General features: G+C 43.9%; 1 protein-coding gene across 1 annotated transcript in view; it reads left to right on the forward strand.

The window, feature by feature from the left end:
* Nucleotides 1–19,826, forward strand: part of LOC308671223 (catenin alpha-2) — a gene marked incomplete at both ends in the record, with an annotated part of 512,303 nt that overhangs the window by 62,699 nt on the left and 429,778 nt on the right. Inside the window, one exon of the mRNA XM_081333323.1 lies at nucleotides 9,457–9,623. Within this exon, the coding sequence (XP_081189449.1) occupies nucleotides 9,457–9,623 (167 nt within the window). The remainder of the gene's footprint in view (nucleotides 1–9,456; nucleotides 9,624–19,826) is intronic.

The raw sequence follows: 19,826 nt of genomic DNA on the forward strand, positions 1-19,826 counted from the left end.
TCTTTGTAGGACTTTGTGCTTTGTTATCTTCTCCACTTCTTTCTCGTCTGTTCTGCTGTCTCCAGGCACCGCCACGTCCACTATCCAGACTTTTTTGTCTTTCTTATCGACAAGTGTTAAGTCCTGGGGTATTATGTTGTAGGTGCTTGTCTGTTTGAATTCTGAAGTCCCAGAGCCATTTGTCTGAAATGGTAGGGTTTCCTGCCTGAGCAGGGGGTTGGACTAGGTGACCTCCAAGGTCCCTTCCAACGTCTCCTCATTGTTGTTGTTGTTGTTGTTATTATTATTATTTAAAACTTTTATTCATAAAACATGAAACTCAGTCAACTGAACACTCAAATTGACTGGCATTAATAGATAGATAAATAGGTAGATAGATAGATAGATAGATAGATAGATAGATAGATAGATAGATAGATAGATAGATAGATAGATGGATGGATGGATGGATGGATGGATGGATGGATGGATGGATGGATGGATGGATAGATAGATAGATAGATAGATAGATAGATAGATAGATAGATAGATAGATAGATAGATAGATAGATGTAGCTACTTGACTGGCTCATGTAGTCACCTACCTGTGGCATGTAATTATTCTGAAGATTCTGGGAACTTCCGTTGTCGTCTTTAATATGTCTTTTTGGCAGCACTTTCAGCATTCCACGCTACGGCTGAGAACCATTTTGCTATGAATTTCCTCAAGGAATTGCATAACGTGCTCCCATCTGTTATGCCTCCTGGGCCTCCGTAAGGTTTTTCTCATTGCTCTGATATTTTTTTAAAAATTCTTTGAACGCCCTGGCTTCAATAGACCTTCGGCTTGCCTTTCTCATAGCAATCACCTCACTGAAAAGAGAAGAATGTTGCATGCTTCAGCAGGATGGACACAATTTCACACTTTTTCGTGAAATCAGGATCAAGTCCACAAAGACAAAAGTGACCTTCAGAGAAAATTTTCTTTTTAAGGGTCATAGCTACTTTGTGTTTTTTATTATGATGATGATGATGATGATGATGATTTGTTGCACAGCCAGCCAGATATTTAGACTGGATTTGGCAATTTTTGTCAAAACTATTGACTCCTTGCCAAGGACTTTGGATAGGTAGATGTTGTTTGGTTTTGTTAGATAAATAATAACAATAACAATAATAATAGAGTTGGAAAGGACCTTGGAGGTCATCTAGTCCAACCCCCTGCTCAGGCAGGAAACCCTATAACATGTCAGACCAATGGCTGTCCAGTCTCTTCTTAAAGATTTCCAGTGTTGGAGCATTCACCACTTCTGGAGGCAGGTTGTTCCACTGATTAATTGTTCTAACTGTCAGGAAATTTCTCCTTAGTTCTAGGTTGCTTCTCTCCTTGACTAGTTTCCATCCGTTGCTTCTTGTCCTGCCTTCAGGCGCTTTGGAGAATAGATTGACTCCCTCTTCTTTGGGGCAGCCCCTGAGATACTGGAAGACTGCTATCCTGTCACCCCTTGTCCTTCTCTTCATTAAACTAGAGATACCCAATGCCTGCAACCGTTCCTTATATGTTTTAGCCTCCAGACCTCTAATCATCTTTGTTGCTCTTCTCTGTACTCTTTAGAGTCTAAATGTCTTTTTTACATCGTGGTGACCAAAACTGGATGCAGTATTCCAGGTGTGGCCTTACCAAGGCCTTGTAAAGTGGTATTAACACTTCAGGTGATCTTGATTCTATCCCTCTGTTAATGCAGCCTAGCACTGTGTTGGCTTTTTTGGCAGCTGCAGCACACGGCTGGCTCATATTGAAGTGATTGTCCACTAGGACTCCGAGATCCCTCTCACAGTTACTACTATTGAGCAAGGTACCACCTATACTATACCTGTGCATTTGATTTTTCCTGCCTAAATGCAGAACCTTACTTTTTTTACAATTGAATTTCATTTTGTTAGATAGCGCCCAGTGTTCGAGTCTGTCCAGATCCTCCTGTATCTTAAGCCTGTCTTCTGGAGTGTTGGCTATTCCTGCCAGCTTGGTGTCGTCTGCAAATATCGTTACAGGATGTAGATTGTTGCACATAAAGCTGCCTTTTGCAGCTGACGGTTGGTGGTTTTGTGAATGCTGATGGTATTCAAGTGGTACTCCATCTTTTTTTGGTATTGCCTCCAGGCACCACTATTGATAGAAGTGCTACTACTATTGGTACTACCATTACCCTAATCCTTACCCTAACCATTACTTTTGCCACCATTGTTCTACATCTATTTGCAGGTCTTATGCATCCTCACCATCAAATTTCTAGTGGTTCCCCATTCCACAATATATGTCATTTTTTTTAAGAAAAAAAATCTTAAATTTATGCTTTTCTTTCTAATTTCAGTTAGGCCCTTCCTTCCTCCGTCCCTCCCTTTCTCCCTCCCTCCCTCCTTTCCTTCTTCCCTCCCTCTCTGTCCCCCACTCCTCCTTCCTTCCTTCCTTCCTTCCTTCCCTCCTCCCCTTCCTTCCTTCCTTCCTTCCTTCCTTCCTTCCTTCCTTCCTTCCTTCCTTCCCTCCCTCCTCCCCTTCCTTCATTGTTCCCTCCCCCACTCCCTCCCCCACTCCTTTCCCTCCCTCCCTCCTTTCTTCCTCCCTCCCTCCCTCCCTCCTTCCTTCCTTCCTTCCTTCGCTCCTTCCTTCCTTCGTTCCTCCCTCCCTCCCTCTTTCTTTCCCCTATCTAAGCGTAATACACCCTTCTCACAGTGTTGCACTGTATTGAAAAAAACAACTAACTCTTTTAGTTTACAGAGTATTCATCTTACAGTGACCCTGGATCATCATAGATTCAGTTAGAAATGACATTGATATATTGGTTGCAGAGCTTCTACGTTGCAGTGTCATCCTAGCATTTCTCATATCTGTACTAAAACTGTCACTCAGCCATGCTTACTAAGGACTCAATTATTACATTCCAGGTCTGAAGAAATGAGATTGCTTACCTCATATCTCTGTCAAGGGAGAACCTAACCACCGCCATGGGTTATAACAACGTCTCCATTATAAGCAGACTTCGTGGGTTTTCAGCGTTTTGATCTCACGTTTGACTTACGTTTTAACTTTTCTCTGTGCATACCGAGGTGCCTAGCTTAAATGGCGGTCGTTTGTTACCCATCAGCATTTCTTTAAAAATCCTCATCTAACTCCTCCTTGCTGCTCTCAGTTCTTCACCCCTAAAACTTTGTTTATTAAATCCAGGGCTTTTTTTTGTCGTAGAACGCCCAGAACAGAGTTCCGGGCACCTTTTTTGGATGGAACCTTGTAGGGTAGGCAAGGCAGGTTGAATGACGTGTATCAGTTCCGGCATTTTTTATTTTTTTTATTTTTACAAAAAAAAAGCACTGATTAAATCCAATTCATTTGGTTGTACACAAGACGTTTATAAAACTCTGCATGAGCGCAGGGGTCCCCAACCCCCGGGCCGTGGACCGGCTCCGCTCCGTGGCATGCCAGAAACCGGTCTGCCCAAACAAGCAAAGCCTCATCCGCAGGGTGCAGGCAATACATAAAACCAGGCCCCTTCCGGTCCGCAGAAAAAGCCCTATCCACGGAGCCGGTCCCTGGTGCCCAAAAGGTTGTAGACCTCTGAGTAAGGGTTTGGGAAAAAGAGACAAAGCACAGGAGAGGAACAGATAGAGCCGGAGGGTGGTGGAGTTGCGTGTCATCAATTTAGAATCGTTGCACACCCACAAGCGCTCCCAAGTTCAACCCTTCCTGAATTCCGTTGACACTCTTGTCATGGTTCTGACTATTGTACCCAATCGAGCAAGTTCCATTGAGACGGTCTGATTGCTTAATGCAAAACTTTATTGAGGACATAATTTCGGCATGAATGAAGCGAAACCAGCTCTGGTTATTTCCTGAGCAATCCAATAGAGTTAAAAATATAGAATTCTCCTTCCCCTTATTAGTGCTAATAATAATAATAATAGTAATAGTAATAATAATAATAGTAGTAGTAGTATAGTAGTAGTAGTAGTAGTAATTATTATTTGGAAAGGACCTTGGAGGTCATCTAGTCCAACCCCCCTGCTCAGGCAGGAAACCCTATACCACTTCAGACAAATGGCTGTCCAGTCTCTTAACAACTTCCAGTGTCGGAGCATTCACCGCTTCTGGAGGCAGGTGGTTCCACTGGTTAATTGTTCTAACTGTCAGGAAGTTTCTCCTTAGTTCTAGGTTGCTTCTCTCCTTGACTAGTTTCCATCTGTTGCTTCTTGTCCCGCCTTCGGTTGCTTTGGAGAATAGCTTGACTCCCTCTTTTTTGTGGCAGCCCCTGAGATATTGGAACACTGCTATCATGTCACCCCTCACCCTTCTCTTCATTAAACTACACATACCCAATTCCAGCAACCATTCCTTATATGTTTTAGCCTCCAGTCCCCTAAACGATGGAGAAGGCTCTTCAACCTTGACCCCGATAGACAGAATTCCTTGGCTGAAGAAGTGATGGGCCCTATCCAACAAAATGAGTTTCAATGTGGAGAAAAGCAAAGTCTCTTCAATGTGGAGATGGCAAAGACTGCTATCATGTCGCCCCTCGTCCTTCTCTTCATTAAACTAGACATCCCCAATTCCAGCAACCGTTCCTAATATGTTTTAGTCTCCAGTCCCCTGATCATCTTTGTTGCTCTTCTCTGCACTCTTTCTAGAGTCTCAACAGCGTGTTGACCAAAACTGGATGCAGAATTCCAAGTGTGGCCCTACCAAGGTCTTGTAAAGTGCTATTAAACACTTCACGTGATCTTGATTCTGTCCCTCTGTTCATACAGCCTAGCACTGTGTCGGCTTTTTTGGCAGCTGCAGCACACGGCTGGCTCCTATTTAAGTGATTGTCCACTGGGACTCTGAAATCCCTCTCGCAGTTGCTACTATTGAGCAAGGTACCACCTATACTATACCTGTACATTTGGTTTTTCTTGCCTAAATGTAGAAAATTACTTTTTTCACCATTGAATTTCATTTTGTTAGATAGCGCCCAGTGTTCGAGTCTGTCCAGATCCTCCTGTATCTTAAGCCTGTCTTCTGGAGTGTTGGCTATTCCTGCCAGCTTGGTGTCGTCTGCAAATTTGATGAGTTCCCCATCTATCCTATACCATTTCGGACAAATCTTGAGATTGGACAGCTATCTGCTGGTTAAAAGTACAGGACTGGAAACGAGGTGATTGTGAATTCTAGTCCTGCCTTAGACACAAAGCCAAAAAAAAAAAAAAATGCCAAGAAAACTGCAGGGGACCTGACACTATAATTGCCAGGAGTCAAGACTTATAGAAAGGCACAGAACACATAAATTTGTATCTTATTTAGTATAAGCATATTCTGAAGTTCCCCTTCACACCCACAGAATAAATTGGGTGCTGCGTGCCCACCTTTGTTTGCTAACATATAATCGTGTTTATCATCGTCACACATTTATTTTATATAGAACTAAAAGGGATAAACTCACCCGATGAGCAAAATTACACCATGTGACATAAACCGATTTTTAAAAATAAAAAAAAAATAAAAAAAATCTCTTTTTAATTGCAAAGTGACATTCGGTAGCTTGACAGCTTTGCGGGCGGAAAAAAGATAAAAAGTTCTGCATCCTTCTTCGTGCTCTCCCGGGAGCGACATCCGTTGCAACAATTAAAATCTCTGCATTAAATCTATACATTTAATGGCCCGTGTCTTATGTGGGTGACTGGTTCCAAACCCGTTTAATAGCCTTAGGAAAATCCCTACGCTCTACAGTCTTTAAGTGACATTGATGTTTCTGTCACTCTGAAGCTACTCAGTCATAACGAGCTCTTTTAATGGCAGGTTTACTGGCCGTGATGGGAAAGGAAGCCGTGGCAATATTTTTGCCCACTTTATTTATTTATTTATTTATTTAGTTGCATTTGTATACCGCCCTTTCCCTGAGGACTCAGGGCGGTTTACAGGGAATTAAAAAATCCAACATACAAAAGTTAAAACCAAATTAAAAAATATTAAATTGACCCTGTACACAATTAAAACCCCAATTAAAATTTCTCCTCAGCCTGGGCCCGAGAGCTCAAAGAGCCAGGTCTTCAGGCCCCGGCGGAATGATCGAAGGTCGGGGGCAGTTCTCAGCTCCACCGGCAGCTGGTTCCAGAGGGCAGGCGCTCCCACTGAGAAGGCCCTATCCCTGGGTGTCACCCGCCGGCAATCTCTCACTTTAAAAAAAAAACACACAAAAAAGAAAAAAAAACCTTGATCTAGCATTAAGAGTCACTTGAGACAAAGAGAGGGAAGCTATTTAAAGGCAGTTAATGATGCTGCTTAGATTTTCAGAAAGTTAGCGTGGGAGTGTGAATCCCTGTCAGAAGAATTGCTAATCAAGGTTATTTAAAGAAGAGGTGCACCTTGGGCTTCATTAAAATATAAAGTGTTGGTACCTTTTGGAGCAATTATACCTGACAGGCATGGGTGGATCTTTCCCCGGGTTGCAAGTCTCCAGTCAGCTGTATGGTAAGGCAGCAGCAAGTTTTGCACATTCTAAGAAAGAAAGAAAGAAAGAAAAAGAAAGAAAAAGAAAGAAAGAAAGAAAGAAAGAAAAAGAAAGAAAGAAAGAAAGAAAGAAAGAAAGAAAGAAAGAAAGAAAGAAAGAAAGAAAGAGAAAAGAAAGAAAGAAAGCAGAAAAGCAATTGTTTAGGGCAGGGGTCTTCAAACTTGGCCCTTTTATGACTTGTGGACTTCAACTCCCAGAATTCCTCAGCCAGGCACGCTGGCTGAGGAATTCTGGGAGTTGAAGTCCACAAGTCATAAAAGGGCTAAGTTTGAAGACCCCTGGTTTAGGGGGTGATCCGAGCGAACTGGCTACGCGAAGTCCTGTTCTCTGCAAAAAAAAAAAAAGGGGGGGGAGGAAACGGCGATGAATAGACTGTGTTTTCAAAGACAAAAGACAACATGCCTGGCTGAGGAATTCTGGGAGCTGAAGTCCACGAGTCATAAAAGGGCCGAGTTTGAAGACCCCTGCTTGTGAACTTCAACTCCCAGAATTCCTCAGCCAGGCACGCTGGGTGAGGAATTCTGGGAGTTGAAGTCCACAAGTCATAATAGGGCCATAGTTCTCCATGCTGGCTGAGGAATTCTGGGAGTTGAAATCCACGAGTCATAAAAGGGCCGAGTTTGAAGACCCCGGCTTGTGAACTTCAACTCCCAGAATTCCTCAGCCAGGCACGCTGGGTGAGGAATTCTGGGAGTTGAAGTCCACAAGTCATAATAGGGCCATAGTTCTCCATGCTGGCTGAGGAATTCTGGGAGTTGAAGTCCACGAGTCATAAAAGGGCCGAGTTTGAAGACCCCGGCTTGTGAACTTCAACTCCCAGAATTCCTCAGCCAGGCACGCTGGCTGAGGAATTCTGGGAGTTGAAGTCCACAAGTCATAATAGGGCCATAGTTCTCCATGCTGGCTGAGGAATTCTGGGAGTTGAAGTCCACGAGTCATAAAAGGGCCGAGTTTGAAGACTCCCCCTGGTCAGTGGGAGTCTCTCTTACATGACAAGCTTGGCCAACTTTGCTGAACAGTTGAATTCCTTTGAATTCTTGTCTCCACCTCCAGACAAGGCCATCGCCTCTTCCACTTCACGGGTACACGAAATCCGAAGTTCCCTTTCTCACTTTTTGTTAACGGGTTTTAACCCCGTGCTGCGTTGATTTCCATCCTGCTGTTCAGATAAGGCCCGATAAGGCCTTTTATTCGTAACGCGACTTCGGTCCTTTTGCAAAACACATGCGGTACTTAACCTTGGGAGGCAGCGATAAGAAGGAGGCTGGCAGATCCCTTTTTTTGAGGCTCCACGTTCCTTTTACAAAATCAGCTTCCATTATAGCCAGAGATCGGACCTTGGTGAAGCGGCCTTTTTTATAGGTCATGATTTTTTTTTTATTTCCTATTGATTGGCTGCTTTTGAAATCTGCTTGGTTTGGTCACTGCTTCTATGCCTTAACTACAGGCTGTGTCATCATGTTATTAAGCAGCTGCTAGTGCTTAAAACAGGTGTAAGGAGGAACGGGCGTAAGGGAGTAGATGGAGGGCAATGCAGAAGAGAACCTGTGCTATCCACAGACTGCTGAGCAGAAAACGAGATTCGGCATTTTAGGCTGGCAAAGTCTTTTGAGAATGATAGGTTAATGATTTTCCTTGAAGTACCGAAATTTTTTTAAAAAGATTTCGAAATAGTTTGGAATTTTTCTGTAGCATTTCTTTTTGGGCGAGGGGAGTCTCGTGCTTTTGAAATCTTTGACTATTTAGACCAGATAATTACATTTTCTTTCTCTTTGTTTTTTTTTTGCCAATAGCAGATGATTGCAAACTGAATTTGAGCCAGGCAGGGCCATCTGACTGCTCAAAAGGCAAGGGGAAATGTTAGGCTGACTTAAGAAAAGTGCAATTCACCAATCGTGCAAAGTACTTGCTGCTCTGGATTCCATCTCTGGTATTTTGTCCCGTTCCCTTTAAGCGTTCGGAAAATGGCAGTGAAGGCGGTCCAGAGAATACAAAATGGAAGAGGTAGAAATCAAGATCCCGTGAAGTGTTAGCATCGCTTTACAAAGCCTTAGTGCAGGGGTCTTCAAACTTGGCCCTTTTGTGACTTGTGGACTTCAACTCCCAGAATTCCTCAGCCAGCGTGCCTGGCTGAGGAATTCTGGGATTTGAAGTCCACTCTTAAAGTCTATATCAGGGGTCTTCAAACTTGGCTGGCTCAGGAATTCTGGGAGTTGAAGTCCACAGGTGATAAAAGGGCCAGAGTTCCCCATGCTGGCTCAGGAATTCTGGGAGTTGAAGTCCACTCCTCGTAAAGTCTATATCAGGGGTCTTCAAACTTGGCTGGCTGGCTCAGGAATTCTGGGAGTTGAAGTCCACAGGTCATAAAGGAGCCACAGTTCCCCATACTGGCTCAGGAATTCTGCAAGTTGAAGTCCACAAGTCATAAAAGGGCCACAGTTCCCCATGCTGGCTCAGGAATTCTGGGAGTTGAAATCCACTCCTCTTAAAGTCTATATCAGGGGTCTTCAAACTTGGCTGGCTTGCTGGGGAATTCTGGGAGTTGAAGTCCACAGGTCATAAAGGAGCCACAGTTCCCCATGCTGGCTCAGCAATTCTGGGAGTTGAAGTCCACAGGTCATAAAGAGCTGAGGTTCCCCACCCTCTGGTCTAGGACATGGGGGAAAAATGCGCTTAACCATCGGTCCTTCCTATGAATTCAGAGCATCGCTAGAGACTGCTTTTAATCTCACCACAACTTTAAACCTCATCTATAACAATGTTCTTTACGATGCGTAAAAAGCCAATGGTAGAAGCTTCCATTTGCATTTAATTCAATAACACCATAAAATGGTGCACGCTCTCTATTGGATGTCAAGTAGAAAGCCCAGTGCTGCTTGTTAACGATCGTCTTTCTAACCCCTTGCTTCAATCTGCTTCTCTTTTGACCCTCTTCCAGGTGAAACCATGAGAATCGCTTCCTCGGAATTTGCTGACGATCCTTGTTCCTCCGTCAAACGGGGCACGATGGTCCGGGCTGCTCGAGCTCTGCTTTCTGCCGTCACTCGCTTGCTCATCCTGGCTGACATGGCAGATGTCATGAGGCTTTTATGTCACCTGAAAATTGTAAGGAAACAAACCCCCCCATCTCCCTTCAATGAATCACATTATCTCACGTGGAGACATCTGGGTGGGTTGCGGGAGAAAATGGAGTGCACTACTACGCGGTATTGTTCGCAAAATGTGGAGCGCTAAATGTCCTTGGGGATTGTCCGTCATCCAGGTTATAGCTGTCCCAAAGGTGCTTTTTCCCCCCGATGAAACTGGACGTTCTCGTTTTTCTTTGAAGACATTTTTCGCTTCTCATCCAAGAAGCTCCTTCAACTCTTCAGCTCATCCAAGAAGCTCCTTTGGAGCTGAAGAAGCTTCTTGGATGAGAAGCGAAAATCGTCTTCAAAGAAGGAACGCGAAAGTCCAGTTGCCTCCTGAAAAAAAAGAATCTTTGGGATAAAATGTGGAGGAAACTCCACATCCGGCTAAGATAGACCGTGCTTTGGATTATCTGGGTGAATTATCTGAGCTCAGGTGCTGAGCAGGGCCAGGTTTGATTTCTGTTTGGATGGGAGACTTCCCATGACTCCTCAGCTCGGCCAGGCATTAGCCAAACGTCTTGGGAGAAGGCAACCTCAAGGCAGTTATAGGCAGTCCTCACTTAACAACCACAGTTGACGGCCTGACATTTTGGCCGTGTAAGTCATTGCAGTCATTGTGCGAGTCACCACATGACCTGGCTCAATTTTATGACTCTCTCTATGAATGTTCTGTCCCAGCCTACGCGAGTACTTGCTCAACTGCTTTAATCACAACGAGGAACCCCTCTTCACGGAACCGGGCAGGACCCACAAGAAAAACAAACCCCTTTTATTTTTACACACCTGACTCAAATGTCCAAGACTTCGGAGGCAAGCAACACAATCCACAAAAACAAGAAGCCGCAGTGTTAACGGTTCTCTTCGGCAGCCAGCACCTCCCACACCTCCTCCTTTTATGGTCCAGCCGAGGCGTGGCTCCCTAATGCCTTCTCCTTTGCCTTTGGAGCCGCCCCATTGCATTCCTCTGTCCTACTCGCTTGTCTTGCCTCGCTTTCGTGCAGCCTGGATTTGTCCCAGCTGTGCTTCATCACTGTCAGTTCCCAGCACAGCTGTGTCTCAGCCTGAGCGTGAGTAGAGGGGCCAGGCTTCTCATCCGACTGTAAGTCTTGGAGCTCCTCAGAGCCTTCCTCTGACTGTAATGTCACTCCAGCCCCCTCCTCCTCATCTGAGTCCTCATACTCGGCTGCCGTATCCGCTGGCTGACGAGGAATCACCACAATGAAAGTCATAAAAACGACATAGGAGACAAGCAGGCTGAGCCCAGGGAGGGGAGGAGCCAAACGCACCATTAGTCTTGAGTCCTTTTGCGCCCACAAGAGACCTCAGGCCGGCTCGCCGTGATAATCTTCAGGCGCATTTGAACCGCCCGGATCTCCTGATTTCCCACGGCGCTTGACAAGCGAGTCACCCTGCTCGTTGAGTGGATTATCCTTAAGCAAACCACGTGGTCATTAAAGCAGATCCGTTTTCCCAAATGGGCCTTTCTCCCCCTCCCCCAACCACCCCACTCCTCCCAGAATGCTGGAAATTGGCATAAAACCGTCACAAATTGCAATGGTGCGATTGTGGGACATTGCAACTGCTCATTGAATGAAGTCATGTGTCCACAGGGTGGGCGGGGGGGGAGGCGCCCATCGTAACCTCGGCCACGAGTTGTACGTAAGTCACACAGAGTTCGTTGGAGACGACATGGGCGGAAAATAAAATTTATAAGTAATAATAATAACTTTATTTGGGGGAGGGAATCTTTTGTAACTGTTCTGTACCAGCCTGCTACCGGCCTTGCAGAAAAGGCAACCCCTTTACAGACGGCAAGAGGCTGGAATACGTCTGCCAAATTTATTACAAAAACAAACAAGACACGAACCAAGATACCAGAGCTTTGAAACACTATCTGAGCGGTTGCTTTCAGCAAACCAGCCCTCCCCACACAAGTCCTTTATAAAGAGTTCAGGGCGTGGCTTCTCTCTCCCTCCTTCCGAGAAGCCCCATTGCCTTCCTCTGTTTACTCCTACTTGACTGCCTCCTGCGTCGGGCGTCCTTGAACAGGGCCAGCTGTGGGTCATCTTCATCCACGCTGTCAGGCTCACACAGCTGGGTCTCCACCAGGTGGGAGGGGCCTGGCTGGGGGCTCTGCGGAGCCTCAAAGCCATCATCAGCAAGTTCTTCAACACCCCCCTCCTCCCCCTCATCTGAGTCATCCGACCCAACTGCCGAACCCACAGGCTGACCCTGAATCACAACAGTAACTTTGGACAGCCGTTAAGTGACCGGTCCTTAAGCAAGAACTATCTGACAAGGTAGCATAAAAAACTGCGGGGCAGCGAACAGGCCTTTGTTCTCGGAAGGAAAAATACAGGCCCTGAATGCTGTGACAGCTTCCTTAGTGTTTTCTGCATCAACTGATAAGAGGCTTAAAATTTCCATTAATATTCAAGCTGATGTACAGTCATCACGTCTAAGAACCATTATCTTCCGTGAATTTATCTAATCCTTCCCAGAGTCCTTCATGGGGACGTTTCCAGCCACCTCTTGTGATAGTGAATTTCACGGCGCAGTGACAACGTGTAGGCAGTTTCTGTTGGGACTAGAGCAGGGCTTTTCAACCTTTTCACCCACTGTACCACTTTTAGGATATGTCATCATCCGCCTACCACCGGTCGCCTAGCAAGGTGTCAAAAACTTGATGAGCCAAAAAAAAAGGAAAAAAAGCGATGAAGTATGGGTAGACCTCAACTTACAACAGTTCGCTTAGTGACTTACAATGGCACTGGGAAAAGTCCCCCCCAAGCCACAGCCGAGCAAGACACCTGCCTGCCCGCCTGGCGGCGCTCTTCCTCCTGTCCGAGGTTTTCATGGTTGTGAGCATTTCTGTTGAGGATTGGCAACAGATTGGGGTGGATGGGGTATGTTTGGTTTTTATCCCCCCCCCTGGTCTGCTGGGTGGTTGCAGCAGGTTTTGGTCACATGACCCTGGGACACTGTGACCGTCATAAATATGAATCGGTTGCCAAGCATCTGAATGTAAATCACAAGACCCTGGGGATGCTGCAACATTCCAGCTGATCGGCGTTTCTTCTGTGCTCAGCAGAAGCACCAGGATCAGTGCCGAGCTCCAGCTGGATCCTGGCGCTGATCCTGGTGCTTCCGCTGAGCCCTGACCGCCCTGCAGCTCCAGCCGTCTCTCGCTCAGGCTTGTGCGGTGCTGCCATCGGTTCACCTCATTCCCCTCCCCCAGTACCACTTTTCTAGGATGGCCGCGTACCACCTGCCAGGTGCCAATGTACCACAGGTGGTACCCGTACCACTGGTTGAAAAAGCCCTGGACTAGAGGACCTCTAAGGTCCCTTCCTGCCCTCTCGATGGTTTTGTTTTTCTTCCAAAGCACGGGGCCCACGCTACTTACTTTTGCAAGGTATAAATACTACGGTTTGATTGAAGAGAGAAAATGTGATTGTCTTTCCCGAATCCACTGATTAGATTTGGGTTGTAGGAAATCTAGCTGGGGAATTCTGGGACATCCTGAAGTTGCTAAGGTTAAAGAAACACAGGACTAGGAACTTAATCAGATTTCCCGGGGTCGTATGAAAGAATATAAAACTCCAGGACAATGGAGGCTGCTGTCTTTTATTGGATATTTTTTTTTACTGTTTTTTAATAACATACTTCAGGGTTTGCCGCAAAAAAATTATTGAGAGACTACTGACTTTCTGTTGGGGTATTTTAATGCTATCCTAACAAGAGGGGGCGTTTTAACAGGTCAGCGTTTTTGTGTTTCAGTAAGTGCATTTGTAACGGTGGTTATTGGCGAGACGAGTAGTTGAATCTCTTGCTTTTTCAACATTGCAATCTCTTTATTCCTATTCTTCTAACGCTCTTTTATTTGCATTTTTATATGCTCATTTTTCTTTTACTGTTTCCCTTTTTATTGGTCTCTCTTCGAGTTTACCTTTCACATGAAACTGAACAGAGTGCTAGCCAGTCACGAGAGCAAAAGCTTTCATTTTATATTAGGGCTGCGTGTACATCCTAGATAAAGTGGAAGAGTTAGAGGCTCAAAGTGTTGTGACTTTTTAAAGCCCCCGTGTCCTCGGTGAGGCTTTTGTGCGAACTGGAACACAGAGGGCAACTCTTTTCAAGGACTGTGCTTTTGTTTTTGAGGGTTCGAAAGCACCGTTTTATATTTGGTTTCCAAATCGTCCTTAATCTCTGAACGCAGAATTTTGGGGGGGGCTGTATATGGATAAAAAGGGACGCGGTGGCTCAGTGGGTTAGGACGCTGAGCTTGTCGATCAGAAGGTCGGCAGTTTGGCGGGTCGCATCCCGAGTGCCGCGTAGCAGAGTGAGCGCCTGTTCCTCGTCCCAGCTTCTGCCAACCTAGCAGTTCGAAAGCACGTAAAAATGCAAGTAGAAAAATAGGGACCACTGCGGTGGGAAGGTAACAGCGTTCCGTGCGCCTTTGGCGTCTAGTCATGCCGGCCACATGACCATGGAGACGTCCTCGGACAAGCGCTGGCTCTTCGGCTTTGAAACAGAGATGAGCACTGGCCCCTAGAGTCCGAAACGACTAGCACGCATGTGCGGGGGAACCTTTACCTTGACCTTTTTATATGTATAAAAAAATCTCTGGCCTATCAGACGACAGACAGCGTCTGCACATGAAACTGTCTGGATTTAACCATGTTAAGCTCCGCCTGTGAGCTGAATTTTTTAAAAAGCAAGACCGTGAAACTGCTAAAATCTTCTGCAGGGGAGTCCTCAACGTGCAGCGGTACGTTTAGTGAACCGTTCGAAGTTGCAACAGCACTGAAAATAGTGATTTGTGACCTGTTTTCACACCTGCCACCATTGCAGCCTCCCCACGGCCATCGGATCAAAATTCTGATGCTTGGCAACTGACTCGTATTGATGACGGTTGCAATGTCCCTGGGTCACAGGATTATTTTTTTATGACCTTCCGGCAAGCAAAGTCAGTGTGGAAGCCAGATTCACTTAACAGCCATATTACTAACTTAACTGCAGTGACTCACTTCAGTGTCAAGAAAGATAGTATAGTATAGTGTAGTGTAGTATAGGAACAGGAATAGAAATAGAAAATATGGAATGGAATAGAATGGAACGGAATGGAACAGAAAGGAACAGAACAGAACAGAATAACAGAACAGAATAGAATAGAATAATAGAATAATAAGACTGGAATAATGATTAGAATAGAATAATGATTGGAATGGAATGGAATGGAATAGAATAGAATAGAATAGAATAGAATAGAATAGAATAGAATAGAATAGAATAGAATAGAATAGAATAGAATAGAATAGAATAAGGAATGAATAGAATAGAATAGAATAGAATAGAATAGAATAGAATAGAATAGAATAGAATAGAATAGAATAGAATAGAATAGAATAGAATAGAATAGAATAGAATAGAATAGAATAGAATAGAATAGAATAGAAGGAATGAAGAATAGAATAGAATGGAATGGAATGGAATGGAATGGAATAGAATAGAATAGAATAGAATAGAATAGAATAGAATCGAATCGAATAGAATAGAATAGAATAGAAGGAATGAAGAATAGAATAGAATAGAATGGAATGGAATGGAATGGAATGGAATGGAATGGAATAGAATAGAATAGAATAGAATAGAATAGAATAGAATAGAATAGAATAGAATAGAATAGAATAGAATAGAGCTTGAAGGGACCTTGGAGGTCCTCTAATCCAGCCCCCTGCTCAAGCAGGAGAACCTACACCATCTCAGACAGGTGAATGTCTAGTCTCTTCTTAAAAACCTCCAGTGACGGAGTGCCCAAAATTTCTGGTGGCAAGCTGTTCCACTGGTTGATTGTCCTCACTGTCAGGAAGTTTCTCCTTAATTCCAGGTTGCCTCTCTCTTTGTTCAGTTTCCAGCCATTGTTTCTCGTCCTGCCCTCTGGTGCTTTGGAGAATAACGTGACCCCCTCATCTTTGTGGCAGCCCCTCAAATACTGGAAGACTCGTACCATGTCTCCCCTATTTCTTCTTGGTAGAAAACGAAAGTTATCCCAAGCGAAAGCAAATATCCCCCCTCCCGCCAGCAGAATGGCAGGCCCCAAAACAAGAGCACGTATGTAGGGAAACAATAAGGACTGGGGACCTGACATAGGCCCTTCCGAAAATTTTTCCTGGCATACAGTACAGTGTAGGGAGCTGTATGTGATCGCCCTCTTGTGGCGGATGCAAGCCATGGACTCGGTCTCCTTTTGTGAGTCCCAGTAAGAATCCCCAATGCCAGGATTTTTTTTTTTAAAATAAATCTTTATTTACATTTCGTGTTAAAAATACACCATACACCGACAAAGACACACACACACACAAACCCCCCCCCCAAAAAACCCATTTACAATATACAAAAAACGAAGAAATCAAAAAATTGAAAACCATTTCAAAAATTTCACATTATATGTACTTCTAAACTAACAATTATATTCCACTCATTAAGTCTCTTATAACCATCCAATTCCAAAGCTTATTCATTAACAAAGACTATATCACTTCATTTTTGACCAACCTCCAAGCCACCCTCATTTCTTTAATCTTTTATCCATCCAAATATACCATTTATTCCATGATAGAAATGCTGGTGTCTCTTTTTTACCCTTCAACTTCTTGGTCAATGTGTCTGCTTCTGCACAATCAAGTATTCTCCTAATTATAACTTCATCCGGCGGGGTATGATTTGCCTTCCAAAATTGAGCATACCCCATCCTTGCCGCCGTTAAGATATGTAAAACCAAATACCATATTTCCTTCTTAATATTTCCAGGCCTGGAGCCAAGCAGATACGTCTCTGGTTTAAGATCAACTAAACACCCTGTGATTTCCTCTATCCATTTTTGGATCCTCATCCAATATCTAACCACTTCCGGACATGTCCACCATAAGTGATAGTATGTGCCAATCCCTTTACCACACTTCCAACGATCGGCCGACAATCCGGGGAACATTTTGGAAAGTCTGGCTGGAGGGAGATGCCATCTATAAAGCATTTTGTATATGTTCTCCTTATATGACGTGGAAACCACCAGCCTCATATTAGTCCACCAAATCTCTTCCCATTTCTCAAGTGAAAGTGCATAACCGAAATTCTTCCCCCAGGCAATCATCGCATCTTTTATCACCTCCTCCCCTACTACCCTAGTTAGCAGCAACGCCAGGATTTTGATAACAGGATTTTGATAACATTAAGAGCGAACACTTGACGATTCATCAAAGAGAGGGACAAAATGAAAGCCACACACACACACACACACACACACACATAGACGCACACACCCCGGAAGAATTATTACACAGAGCAGCACGTGATTTATTGTGTAAGGTTGTGTTTGGCTTGTTGCGCCAGCCAGAGTTAATAAACAAATAAATATATAGCAAAACAGTTTGCAAAAACAAATTTTTTTAAAAAAGCACCTTGGAGACAAATGAATAAAGTACAGGTTGTCCTCGACTTGCAACAGGTCACTTAGTGACCGTTCAGAGTTACAACGGCATTGAGGGAAAAAAGTGACTTAGGACCCTTTTTCACACTTAGGACCATTATGTCCTCAGGGTCACCTGAGTGGTGCAAATGGGTGTGGAGCCTTCTTGGAACTGCTCAAAGAGGCCACCTGTGTCGAAATTGAACAGCCCTCTCTCAATGGGGCGGGTGGGGGGGAAGAAATACAACATCACCTATCTCCCGTCTACAACACAGCAATTCCAACAAGGCTCCCCACCCAATTTGCACCACTCAGGTGACCCTGCAGACACAGACAAACCTCCAGGTGGCCTCAACGACTCTCTAAAAGGATGTAAATGACTGCTTTTTACAATGGTTTTGCCAAAAATTGGCATTTATTTCCATTTTTGGCAAAGCCAGCCCACTATTGGTTTGCTTAATTATCACTTTCTTGACACAGTTACCTTCTGTTCTATTCTATTCTATTCTATTCTATTCTATTCTATTCTATTCTATTCTATTCTATTCTATTCTATTCTATTCTATTCTATTCTATTCTATTCTATTCTATTCTATTCTTCTGTTCTGTTCTATTCTATTCTATTATTTCTTATTCTATTCTACTCTGTTCTGTTCTACTCTACTCTACTCTACTCTACTCTACTCTACTCTACTCTACTCTACTCTACTCTACTCTATTCTATTCTATTCTATTCTATTCTATTCTATTCTATTCTATTCTTTCTTATTCTATTCTGTTCTGCTGTGCTGTACTGTGCTCTACTCTACTCTACTCTACTCTACTCTACTCTACTCCTATTCTGTTCTCTTGTCTTCTCTTCTCTTCTCTTCTCTTCTCTTCTCTTCTCTTCTCTTCTCTTCTCTTCTCTTCTCTTCTCTTCTCTTCTCTTCTCTTCTTGATCCAATATTTCATATCTTCTCTTCTCTCTCTTCTCTTCTCTTCTTGATCCAATATTTCATATCTTCTCTCTCTTCTCTCTCTTCTCTTCTCTTCTCTTCTCTTCTCTTCTCTTCTCTTCTCTTCTCTTCTCTTCTCTTCTCTTCTCTTCTCTTCTCTTCTCTTCTCTTCTCTTCTCGTCCCGTCTTCTCTTCTCTTCTCTTCTCTTCTCTTCTCTTCTCTTCTCTTCTCTTCTCTTCTCTTCTCTTCTCTTCTCTTCTATTCTATTCTATTCTATTCTATTCTTATTTCTTATTCAGTCTAGTCTAGTCTAGTCTACTTTATAGTCTAGTCTAGTCTAGTCATGTGTTAGCTTAATAACTGCTGCAAAAAAGTTGTAAAATTGGGGTGGTCACAGGGGTGACCTATTTTACCTCCCTTACAATTGACAACTGTGATGGGCAGGTTTTATTACAGTCATAAGTTGGGGATAATGTCTGCCATAGGCATGTGTGAGCATTGTGGAGCCAGGCATTTCTTTTCCTTACAAATATTTCAACAGTAGATGGTTGACAATAAAGACGAGATGAAATGCTATAGGCTGATCCCAGTTTCTATGGTTTCTCTGCATTTGCCTTATTTTACGGGGGCTGAACTCCTGCCACGTGAGCCGGCGGTTTCATTGGTGCACAACATTGATTGGCGCCTTGCAACGGGGTTGATGAATTGAGAGCCTTTTGAAGGCCTCACATTTAGTGTAATGGACTCGAAATGGCAAGGAGATTATATCAAATTGCTTGTGACACAGAATCTTATACCTTATTCCTTTTTCCCCCTGGATTGTTTTGCCTGCTATGTCAACTATCCTGACTGCTTCCTTTTAAGGCTACAAAATTAGTGTATTATTTAAAAGGGTTTAATGGGCTCAGCTTGGTGTTTGTGTCTGCTGCTGGCTTTTCTGAAATGTTCACGTTACAAACACTCTTAATTCAGAGAATACCGGATAAAAATAATGGAATTGTTGCAGGTGGCGTTCAGAAGTACAAAGGGCAAAAGGTTGATGACATGGAACAGCTGATTCTGCTTTTCGAAGCCTATTATGTTTACTGTCAATGCATGCATATAGCGGGATGAAAATCCAAACCTTTTCTAGCAAAAGTATCTTTACTCTTGTTAATTTAGAGCAGCGGTTTTTAAAATTGGAGGTAATTTGTAATTGCTTGTTCGGAAGTGAAGGATCCAGTTTGAGATGGCCACTGCGTCAAGTATGAAACTTTGGCAGCTACAGTACGTGCCTCTGCGTTTTAACTTGCCTTTAGATAAAGGGCGGGGGGAGATTTTACTTTTAAGTGGGTAGATGGAGAAACGAAACTTCTTCGATTCAGCTGCAGACTGTGGGAGCCTGAAGCTTTGTCAAGGACACCAGAACAGGTGTGGATTTGAAGCAGACGGTTCCCATAACAAAGTGGATTTGATGATGTGGATTACGTAAGACGGTGGGGGTTTGGCTGGGAAAACTATTGTTTAAGTCTACAAACTGGTGTTTGAGAACCTCAGAGTTAGTTTTCCTTCGATATAACCACGCAGTGTATTCAATAAGCAGGAAGCTTTTCAGAAACGGAATAAACAGGGAGTTTTATTTGGATTCCCGAGCTGGATGTTGACACACTGCTTGTGTAAAATAGTATTTTGAGGAGCGGGGAATGACATTATTCAAGACCAGGGAAAAGGTATAGTATAGGTAGTCCTCGATTTACGATCAGTCACTTAGTGATCTCTCAAATTTATGAC

The sequence above is a fragment of the Vipera berus genome, assembly GCF_964194415.1.
Source record: "Vipera berus genome assembly, chromosome: 7".
Classification (NCBI taxonomy): domain Eukaryota; kingdom Metazoa; phylum Chordata; class Lepidosauria; order Squamata; family Viperidae; genus Vipera; species Vipera berus.